We start from the raw sequence: 12,048 nt of genomic DNA on the forward strand, positions 1-12,048 counted from the left end.
TTTAAATATCAAGTACACCATTTTTCCCAGCGAAATGAATACTGTCGTTAATACAACGTGAAGCACTGTGGCTAATACAACGGGAAGCACTGTGGCTAATACAACGGGAAGCATTGTGGTTAATACAACGGGGAGCACTATGGTTAATACAACGGGGAGCACTATGGCTAATACAACGGGAAGCACTGTGGTTAATACAACGGGAAGCACTGTGGCTAATACAACGGGAAGCACTGTGGTTAATACAACGGGAAGCACTGTGGTTAATACAACGGGAAGCACTGTGGTTAATACAACGGGAAGCACTGTGGTTAATACAACGGGAAGCACTGTGGCTAATACAACGGGAAGCACTGTGGCTAATACAACGGGAAGCACTGTGGTTAATACAACGGGAAGCACTGTGGTTAATACAACGAGAAGCGCTGTGGCTAATACAACGGGAAGCACTGTGGTTAATACAACGAGAAGCACTGTGGTTAATACAACGAGAAGCACTGTGGTTAATACAACGGGAAGCACTGTGGTTAATACAACTGGAAGCACTGTGGTTAATACAACGGGAAGCACTGTGGCTAATACAACGGGAAGCACTGTGGTTAATACAACGGGAAGCACTGTGGTTAATACAACGGGAAGCACTGTGGTTAATACAACGGGAAGCACTGTGGTTAATACAACGGGAAGCACTGTGGTTAATACAACGGGAAGCACTGTGGTTAATACAACGGGAAGCACTGTGGTTAATACAACGGGAAGCACTGTGGTTAATACAACGGGAAGCACTGTGGCTAATACAACGGGAAGCACTGTGGCTAATACAACGGGAAGCACTGTGGTTAATACAACGGGAAGCACTGTGGTTAATACAACGGGAAGCACTGTGGTTAATACAACGGGAAGCACTGTGGCTAATACAACGGGAAGCACTGTGGTTAATACAACGGGAAGCACTGTGGTTAATACAACGGGAAGCACTGTGGTTAATACAACGGGAAGCACTGTGGTTAATACAACGGGAAGCACTGTGGTTAATACAACGGGAAGCACTGTGGCTAATACAACGGGAAGCACTGTGGTTAATACAACGGGAAGCACTGTGGCTAATACAACGGGAAGCACTGTGGCTAATACAACGGGAAGCACTGTGGCTAATACAACGGGAAGCACTGTGGCTAATACAACGGGAAGCACTGTGGCTAATACAACGGGAAGCACTGTGGCTAATACAACGGGAAGCACTGTGGTTAATACAACGGGAAGCACTGTGGTTAATACAACGGGAAGCACTGTGGTTAATACAACGGGAAGCACTGTGGTTAATACAACGGGAAGCACTGTGGCTAATACAACGGGAAGCACTGTGGCTAATACAACGGGAAGCACTGTGGCTAATACAACGGGAAGCACTGTGGCTAATACAACGGGAAGCACTGTGGCTAATACAACGGGAAGCACTGTGGCTAATACAACGGGAAGCACTGTGGCTAATACAACGGGAAGCACTGTGGTTAATACAACGGGAAGCACTGTGGTTAATACAACGGGAAGCACTGTGGTTAATACAACGGGAAGCACTGTGGTTAATACAACGGGAAGCACTGTGGTTAATACAACGGGAAGCACTGTGGTTAATACAACGGGAAGCACTGTGGTTAATACAACGGGAAGCACTGTGGCTAATACAACGGGAAGCACTGTGGCTAATACAACGGGAAGCACTGTGGCTAATACAACGGGAAGCACTGTGGCTAATACAACGGGAAGCACTGTGGTTAATACAACGGGAAGCACTGTGGTTAATACAACGGGAAGCACTGTGGCTAATACAACGGGAAGCACTGTGGTTAATACAACGGGAAGCACTGTGGCTAATACAACGGGAAGCACTGTGGCTAATACAACGGGAAGCACTGTGGCTAATACAACGGGAAGCACTGTGGCTAATACAACGGGAAGCACTGTGGTTAATACAACGGGAAGCACTGTGGTTAATACAACGGGAAGCACTGTGGCTAATACAACGGGAAGCACTGTGGTTAATACAACGGGAAGCACTGTGGTTAATACAACGGGAAGCACTGTGGTTAATACAACGGGAAGCACTGTGGCTAATACAACGGGAAGCACTGTGGCTAATACAACGGGAAGCACTGTGGCTAATACAACAGAGTTTGCTCTTATGAGGCAGCAAATAAGGATGCAGGTGACTCATTTGGGTAAAGAAGGCCTAAACTAACTCTGTCCTTCTGGTCTGTGGGGTGGTGTGGAAGGAGAACAATGTAGGAGCTTCACTATTATCCATCTTGGCCCTGGGCTGCATTCAAAACACGCCAGGGGTACTGTGAATGGAAAAACTTGGCAAAACAGTTTAATGACGACTGGGGAGGGCTGAAGAGGTAGATCAACAGCATGAGCCTCACCTGCCCGGGCAACACGCCACCGGTCGACAGGTGGTGTAGGTACGAACCAGTGGAGGCTGCTGAGGGGAGGACGGATCATAATGATGACTGGAACGGAGAAAATGGAATGGCACCATGGAAACCATGTGTTTGATGTATTTGATACCGTTCCGCTCCAGCCATTACTATGAGCCTATCCTCCCAAATTATGGTACCACCAACCTCCTGTGGCACGCACCAAGTGCCAGTCCCAATTCACTCCCTCCTCTTCCCCCTGGCCCTAACCTAATCCTTTGATGTTTGCAGATGTTTAAAGTGTAAGCAATATGGTGGATGCACCACCGCTTCACTTCCTATCGAGACCCTTCAGATCAGCCAACATTGAAGGGTAAGGCCTACGGGACCAGCTGTCTGTGTTCATCTCCATAGTCATAGACACAAACTTGATCTGTGTCTTGGACTGGCCAGAATCCATGGCTAATCTAAGAGGAATAGCCTCTGTCTGCTGTTTCATACATTTTGACTGACGTTCCCATCCTGTCTGATTCTGTCACAGATTTCTACATCATGTATGGGTCTGGTATGACCACATCTAATATTCTATCTATCTGATCCTAGGATCTGTTGGGATACAATATGAAGTGATGGGTCTGTCAAACAAATTGTATTTGTCACATGCACTGAATACAACAAGTGTAGACCTTACATTGAAATGCTTACTTACAACCCCTTTACCAACAGTGCAGTTAAAAAAAAGAGTTAAGAAAATATTTACCAAATAAACTAAAGTAAAAAATTATAAAAAAGTAACACAATAAAATAACAATAACGAGGCTATACACAGGGGGTACCGGTACCGAGTCAATGTGTGGGGGTACAGGTTAGCCAAAGTAGTTTGTACATGTAGGTAGGGGTGAAGTGACTATGCATAGATAATAAACAGCGAGTAGCAGCAGTGTACATTTTATGAATTGTTCAGCAGTCTTATGGCTTGGAAGTAGAAGCTGAGCCTTTTGGTCCAAGACGACGCTCCGGTACCGCTTGTTGTTCGGTAGCAGAGAAAACAGTTTATGACTTGGGTGACGGATTCTCTGACAATTTTTTGGGTTTTCCTCTGATGCGAAATGAGAGATTATGAGGGTGGGTGTGAGAGGTAGCGGGGGCCTAGAGAGGATGAAAAGGGCCAGTTCAATGCGTGCCCAGTCTACCCACAGTCAAATGACGTGAGGATGGCACAAGCTGGTCCAGACTGGGCGACAGGTGGCGCCGGGTTTACACAGCGGGTCGTGGGTGAGTATGCTCTGCTGCACCAGACCTCACACACACACACACACACACCTCCAGGGTGACTGAGTCACCAGGGGAACAGGTTCCATGGAAAGCTACTCAGATGGATGTCAGCTGGGGTGAGCAGGTTTCTCACCAGAAAGAGACAAAGAGACATAATAGCATACAGCAGGATAGTAGTCATGGTGACACAAGTGTAGTGTTCAGTAGGCACAAAATTGAATAAAATGGGGATCTTCTGTTTTCCATTAGATAGCACAGCCACAAAGTCAAAATTGGCTAACACAAATTTGCTTTTTGGTCTTAACTTAGTAGGATTGTGGTTAATGTTAGGGTTAGGTTTAAAATCAGATTTTAATTAGAGAAATTGTACAAATAGGCTGGGTTTATGACTTTGTGGCTGTGGTAGTTAGTGACTACTGGCTCTTCCTTACCAACAGCTCTACTCCGATAAACGGGTCATTTTCCTCTGCTACAGTAAAGTGATGAGGGCACTGATCATTATTCATTTAGAAATGATTCTATCAAGTGCTAGCTCTGTCACAACCTTCTGTTTCTGCTATGGTACCGGTATTCATCAGAGCTCTTTTACTACCACACACATTCTCTGTCAGAGTGCTTTTATGGGTCCGTTTGCCATCCCTAACAGAACATATTGTTATTATTTATTTAATCATGATGCTACCGTAGTCAATCCATTATTGAATGGAAAACGCTCCCAACCATTTTCTCAAAGCATCCACTGTGATTTATAACTATGCCTTTCTTAATTGCCCCTGAGGGGATAAATACCGTTTTATTGAGTAAAAGTTAACTATGTGTCTGTATAATTGCGGTTGCCAGTCCCTGTGCGGGAAGGGCTGGAATCCCAGCAAAAGGGAGGATTCTGTCTTGATAAGAGCTTGTCTCAGTTTAGGCCAGGGCATGTGAAGAGGGGAGACAGGAAAGTACTAAGCGGCAGGCATTAATAATGTCAACATAAATTTGCAACACACAGAGGTCCTGGTGAGCTCACGCAACTCAGCCTTCCTGTGTTCCCGTTTGCCTGACACAAGTCCCGCCCAGGTGACATACGTATGTATGCTTCAGACAACTGAACCATTTTCAGCAATGTCCTAGTCTTTACGTAAAGGGCAATTCTGCAACTTTTCAACCTCAAATTCATTCTTTTCAGCACCATACCAGTGTCAACATGCATTTCTGTGATTAAAAAGATAAAAGTTCTTAAAAAATGCTTCTCTGTGACTTCACAGGGTAGGATTAAATGTAAGAAAAACAACTAGTTTCTGGCCAGTTCAGGGTATTTTCTTGCTCCCCACGTCACTGCCAATCTCATAGTGTTTGAAAATCACTGTTTCTTTTGTTGCCATCGGGTAGAACTGTTACACTTTACTGTATATTTTCACTACAAAACTTAGAAACTGGTATTGTGCTGGAGATAATGAAAATGAGGTTGAAAAGTGGTGGAATTAAATTGTATTAGTCACATTGCTTACTTGCTCTTAACCAACAAACAAATGTAGCTTAAATTTTAAGGAAAAATAGTAACAAAATAAATAAACGTTTAAGTTCTGTGTAACTGTTCTATATTCCTCTTACTCAACTGTTATCTTTCTCTCACTCCCTCTTGCTTTTCCTTTTAGTCATTTTAGCAAGGGGACAACTGAAGTTGTTTGAATTTAATTCTCCTCTACTCTATTCTTTCTCCGCCTGGTCCTTTAATCTGTCCATCCTCTCTGTAATTTGAATGAGGGGGGGGGGCAGATGTACAAAACCTATAGTGCTTTATAAGCTCCCGTGTCCAAGTACACAACCACAGAAACCATGCTGCGTTACCAAGAATCCACCTCGCTTTTCATTGAGCCTTCTTTCTCCTCTCCCTCCCACTCTTCTCTGACGCCCCCGGCCCTTCTCTCCCCCCATCCATCCCCCTCCTCTCCTCCTAAATCTCCTGTATTTCTTTCTCTGTTGGTATTCAGTTACAGCAGGCAGCTAGTGTTGAGTCACGCTGTTTCATCAATTACCCCTCCAGCAATGTTTATTATTTGATTTCCTCCCTGACCACCCTGCCTGTGTGTGTCAGTTTACTCCGTCACAGAGAGCTTTTCAATGGAGGGCAGGAGGAACATCTTAATAACGGTTCAGTCATTGTGTGTGTGTGTGTGTGTGTGTGTGTGTGTGTGTGTGTGTGTGTGTGTGTGTGTGTGTGTGTGTGTGTGTGTGTGTGTGTGTGTGTGTGTGTGTGTGTGTGTGGAGGGGGGGGATCTATTCCCATGTCCTCTTATTTCCTTTCAGACTATGGAGGAAAATATATTCCACAACTCTCTTTGTTTATGTTGAAACCAAGGAGTTTTGGTAAATAAATAATACTAATAGGTCTTTGACGGTCCCCTGATCCCTCAGTAAACCCCCTTCAGGTTGTTGTGACCAGTGGAGGCTGCTGAGTGGAGGACGCCTCAGAATAATGGCTGTAACAGAGCAAATTAAATGGCATCAGACACATGAAAACCATGTGTTTGATGTATTTGATACCATCCCACCCATTGCACTCCAGCCGCTACCACAAGACCGTCCCCCCCAATTAAGGAGCCACCAACCTCCTGTGATTGTGACCATAGAATTAGTTTTATTTCTATGGTTTTGGGTGACGCCCTCCGCCTCTCTGGTAGTCTGGTAGGATATTTTGTTAATCTGCCGCCAGACATGAGAGAGACATGATGACAGGTAAAGAATGTAGCTGGACTTCTATTCAATGGCTGACATCAATAATCAGTTATCCCCCTGTTTATGAACTGGTTCTCATCAATGGCTGACATCAAACACTAGTTATCCCCGAGTCTATGAACTGGCCCTCTTCAATGGCTGACATCAATAACTAGTTATCCCCCTGTCTATGACCTGGTTCTCATCAATGGCTGACATCAATAACTAGTTATCCCCCTGTCTATGAACTGGTTCTCATAAACAATAATCAACAGATTATTTCACTTATAATTCACTGTATCACAATTCCAGTGGGTCAGAAGTTTACAAACACTAAGTTGACTGTGCCTTCAAACAGCTTGGAAAATTCCAGCTTCTGATAACTTATGTCAATTAGCCTGAGTCAATTGGAGGTGTACCTGTGGATGTATTTCAAGGCCTACCTTCAAACTCAGTGCCTCTTTGCTTGACATCAATGGAAATCATAAGAAATCAGCCAAGACCTCAGAAAAAAAATTGTAGACCTCCACAAGTCTGGTTCATCCTTGGGAGCAATTTCCAAATGCCTGAAGGTTTGAAAATAAAGGAGAGCCGCACACTCTAGGAGCTCAGATGCAAAAATATTTAATTTACCAACGTTTCGACAGGCAAGCTGTCTTCATCAGGGTATAATCGCAGACACTGCGGGATGACTCGTTTATATATAGTGTCAAGACACACAGGTGTCTGTAATCATGGCCAAGAGTGGCCTAATATCATTGGTTAATTTCTCAAATATTAAAATGGCATAGAAATAGCAACATACAATAAATACAAATGGATAACATACGATCATAGACTCACTTAAGACCACACAAGCCTACAAACAACAAACAACAGCCTACAAACAACAAGCCTATAAAGACCCTTGCTCCCTTCGGTCTCAACGTGGACTTTGATCTGAAGCCATTCTTGTGATTGTTGTGACTTTGCCATTGTGGTTGTTTGTAGGCTTGTGTGGTCTTAAGTGAGTCTATGATCGTATGTTATCCATTTGTATTTATTGTATGTTGCTCTTTCTATGCCATTTTAATATTTGAGAAATTAACCAATGATATTAGGCCACTCTTGGCCATGATTACAGACACCTGTGTGTCTTGACACTATATATAAACGAGTCATCCCGCAGTGTCTGTGATTGTACCCTGATGAAGACAGCTTGCCTGTCGAAACGTTGGTAAATTAAATATTTTTGCATCTGAGCTCCTAGAGTGTGCGGCTCTCCTTTATTTTCAAGTTTTCTACTCCGCTAGCCAGCACCTCGCCTAAATAGGTGTGCGTTTCTTTTTCTTCTCAAACGCCTGAAGGTACCACGTTCATCTGTACAAACAATAGTACGCAAGTATAAACACCATGGGACCCCGCAGCCGTCATACCGCTCAGGAAGGAGACGCGTTCTGTCTCCTAGAGATGAACTTACTTTGGTGTGAAAAGTGCAAATCAATCCCAGAACAACAGCAAAGGACCTTGTGAAGATGCTGGAGGAAACAGGTACAAAAGTATCTATATCCACAGTAAAACGAGTCCTATATCGACATAACCTGAAAGGCCGCTCAGCAAGGACGAAGCCACCGCTCCAAAACCGCCATAAAAAAGCCAGACTGTGGTTTGCAACTGCACATGGGGACAAAGATCATACTTTTTGGAGACATGTCCACTGGTCTGATGAAGCAACAATAGAACTGTTTGGCCATAATGACCATTGTTATGTTTGGAGGAAAAAGGGGAAGGCTTGCAAGCCGAAGAACACCATCCCAACCGTGAAGCACAGGGGTGGCAGCATCATGTTGTGGGGGTGCTTTGCTGCAGGAGGGACTGGTGCACTTCACAAAACAGATGGCATCATGAGGAAGGGAAATTATGTGGATATATTGAAGAAACATCAGTCAGGAAGTTAAAGCTTGGTTGCAAATGTGTCTTCCAAATGGACAATGACCCCAAGCATACTTCCAAAGTTGTGGCAAAATGGCTTAAGGACAATAAAGTCAAGGTATTGGAGTGGCCGTCACAAAGCCCTGACCTTAATCCTATAGAAAATTTGTGGGCAGAACTGAAAAGCATGTGCGAGCAAGGAGGCCTACAAACCCGACTCAGTTACACCAGCTCTGTCAGGAGGAATGGGCCAAAATTCACCCTACTTATTGTGGGAAGCTTGTGGAAGGCTACCCGAAACGTTTGACCCAAGTTAAACAATTTAAAGGCAATGCTACCAAATACTAATTGAGTGTATGTAAACTAATGACCCACTGGGAATATGATGAAAGAAATAAAAGCTGAAATAAATCATTCTCTCTACTATTATTCTGACATTTCACATTCTTAAAATAAAGTGGTGATCCAAACTGATGTAAGACAGGGAATTTTTACTAGGATTAAATGTCAGGAATTGTGAAAAACTGAGTTTAAATGTATTTGGCTAAGGTGTATGTAAACTTCCAACTTCAACTGTACACACACACACACACACACACACACACACACACACACACACACACACACTGTGCACAAATAAGCATGTTCACAATGGAGGAGGCGTCTGGGACCATATGGCGTGGCTCTTTGTAGACGAGACATTCCTGATTAGCATGGCATGGTTTATTTAGTTAAAATGACACTGTCATTCCTCCTGCATATCAAGGAGCACACACACACACACACAAAACTACTATCTGTGCTAATCATTCATTAAAATCATGCTTACAATATTCATAGTTGAATGAATATATACCATCCCATAGAGTTCAATGTATTATTCCAATCAGTCTTCTAGTCATCCCATGAGCGTGCATTCTAAATGAAACAACATTCAAACTGGTTAGAATGTCATCCCAGTAGAGCCTTACCCACCAGTAGTCCCTAGTGAAGCATCTTTCTGTAACTGGGTTTAGGTGAGCTGGGAGAGGACTTAGGGAGGCAGAGCTGTCTGGGTTGATTTAATTTGAAGAGAGGCTGAAGGCTCCGGAGGCTGGTCCTGGTGGTATAGAGGGGATTAGCCTCTCTGTCATCCATACGTAGCCTTTATCCCATTTAGCCATTTGGCAGGAGGCTTTGTGTACGTGTGTGTGGAGGAGGAGGAATGGGTGCTGCGTCGTGTGTGTGGGCGGAGGAGGAGGAGGAATGGGCGCTGAGTGTGTTTGCTATTACGTGCATCTGTGTATAAATCAGAAGGATCACTCCAGATCCAAGGCGAAATTCAACGTTTGTGCAGGTCCACTGGATGTCGGGAGACACTGTCAAAACCAGCCCAAGAGCCCTGCACTGGGATTGAACTCACAGTCTACAGAGCAGGAGCTCATCGCCACTCCACCATCCGTCCACAACAATACACCAAGCCCAGTCAGAGTTGTCTCTGTTTCATCCCAAACCTTCACCCCTAATTAACCCAGTCAGAATGAATACCTACATTTCACACGAGTTGTTTCTGTGTGCCTAAATTTAACAAGTTTGTCACAGAACGTTGGGAGATGAAGTCAGTTTACTCGTCAAAAATAAACGTTTGTCCAAGGACGTTGGGGCATGAAGTCCGACTGTGATATCTTGTTGGTATAAATATAGGTTTTCATATGGACTGTATGTGTCTGTGAATGTGTTTCTAAATGATTCTGTGTGTGTGTGTGTGAGGTGCCTCTGTGTTGTGGCAGGGTGCAGTGGGAATGCCGTTGTTGTATAATTAGTATGTCGAACGTGATACAGCTGTGCCGTTGCGGCGAGGTGTGTGTGAGAGAGAGAGGTGGCAGACGCTCCAAACACTCCCCTTCCTCTCTCTACTCTGATCAAACAGAATCGCTATCACTACCTCATTCTGCCTGTATCTTTTCTATAGTTGAATCCTGGCAGAATCGTGCTCCCCTCGCTGCAGAAAACGTAGCAGTAGGGGTTTCTTCTATTCTCCAGGGGATACTTTAACTCTCTACCGCGTGGAGATAAAAAAGAGAATAAAGGAGAGGAAGGATGGAGAGAAACGAGGCGGAGAGGGAGCAGTTAAACTGTTCTTCTCCCTTCCCCCTTCCCCCTTCCTCTTCTCTCCTCCCGCTTCCTGTTCTCCCACCACTCCCCATTCCTCCCTGCCCCGCTCTTTGACATCACATGTGCTGCGGCCAATCGGAGGCTTTGTTCCGCCCACTTTCCTCTCCCTGGATCCACCCCCTCCACTGGCCCCTTATATATCCCCCTACAGTCCCGGCAGCAGAGTGTACAATGTGCTGCCAGAGAATCAGCAGCAAGCAGGGCACACGCAGCAGAGAGACAGAGAGAGAGGGAGGAAGAGACAGGGAGAGTGTGAGTAGGATTTCTGCGCTTTATGACCAAAACCTCACAATACCTCCCACTCTAGCTATTCCTCCCTTTCTCCTCTGTGCTCTGAGACAGAGAAACCTCCTCTGGTTGTCTCTATTTCTTGCTCCAGGCCAGTGCTGACTACTACTGAGGAGAAGATAGCTGAGGCAGAGGCAGTTCCACGAAGATCTGCTGCCTGGTCTGCACCTCCAGCCTCCACCTCCTCTCCCCCTGCCGAAGGCCGGGTTAGTCCGACAGGATGGGCTGCACCACTGGCAAACTGGCCTCCCAGCCCCCAGGAGCCCCGGCCCCTGGACAAGACAATCAGGCCCTGAGCCAGCTGGAAGCCCATGGGCCCAAAGTCCCGGAGGTCCTATCCAGTCTGGAGCGCCTTTCCCAAGCCACGGGCGGCATGGAGAAGTCCTGGTATCGCTGCATCTTCCCCTTTGGCATCATCTCGTTGGTGATCGGTGTGTCGGGCACGGCTGTTACTTACACATACAATGACCTGCCCCTGACCAAAGTGGTGACGGTAGTGTTGCTTATAGCCGGCCTGGTGCTCACACTGACCGCCGCCGCCTGCTGGACGGTCCACAAGAGAAAGAAGAGGAAAAAGAAAGAGAGGGCCTCAGGAGCCGGAGGAGGAGGAGGGAGCTCCTTTACCTCAGAGCAGTGCCCCTTGTGAGGAACACCTGGAGCCTGGGATATTCTGACCACACAGGGACATGAGAGAGGAGAGAAGCCCCAGGAATGGAGCACCACCGGGGGGGGTGGGCTAGCCACCACCACCAGCCCTCCCTAGTCTTTATGGAGCCTGGCTGCTCTTGGCTCAGCTCATAGCTCGGGAAGAGGTGTGGAGAGGAGGAGGACAAGGACTCAGGAAGAGGTGTGGAGAGCAGGAGGACAAGGACTCAGGAAGAGGTGTGGAGAGGAGGACAAGGACTGAGGAAGAGGTGTGGAGAGGAGGAGGATGAGGACTCAGGAAGAGGTGTGGAGAGGAGGAATGCGAGGACTCAGGAAGAGGTGTGGCAAGAAGGAGGGTGAGGACTCAGGAAGAGATGTGGAGAGGACGAGGACTCAGGAAGAGGTGTGGAGAGGAGGAGGACGAGGACACAGGAAGAGGTGTGGAGAGGGGGAGGATGAGGACACAGGAAGAGGTGTGGAGAGTAGGAGGACGAGGACACAGGAAGTGGTGTGGAGAGGAGGAGGACGAGGACACAGGAAATGGTGTGGAGAGGAGGAGGATGAGGACTCAGGAAGAGGTGTGGCGAGGATGAGGGCTCAGGGTTCACGGACAGACGGGCGGAGGAAGTACCTGTGGAACTCTGAGGAGAGAGAGACA

At 46.2% G+C, this 12,048-nt stretch overlaps 1 protein-coding gene across 1 annotated transcript; it reads left to right on the forward strand.

Moving 5' to 3' along the window:
• The first annotated feature begins 10,965 nt into the window (after positions 1–10,965).
• On the forward strand, positions 10,966–11,391 carry LOC120044746 (transmembrane protein 100). The gene has a single exon (XM_038989425.1). It carries the CDS (start codon positions 10,966–10,968, stop codon positions 11,389–11,391), a length of 426 nt encoding a protein of 141 aa, XP_038845353.1.
• The last annotated feature ends 657 nt before the right edge of the window (positions 11,392–12,048 follow it).

Source organism: Salvelinus namaycush, chromosome 3, assembly GCF_016432855.1.
Source record: "Salvelinus namaycush isolate Seneca chromosome 3, SaNama_1.0, whole genome shotgun sequence".
Taxonomy (NCBI): domain Eukaryota; kingdom Metazoa; phylum Chordata; class Actinopteri; order Salmoniformes; family Salmonidae; genus Salvelinus; species Salvelinus namaycush.

What these genes read in the sequence shown, in the direction of transcription:
- LOC120044746 (XM_038989425.1), top strand. Translation starts at nt 10,966, where the DNA reads ATGGGCTGCACCACTGGCAAACTGGCCTCCCAGCCCCCAGGAGCCCCG.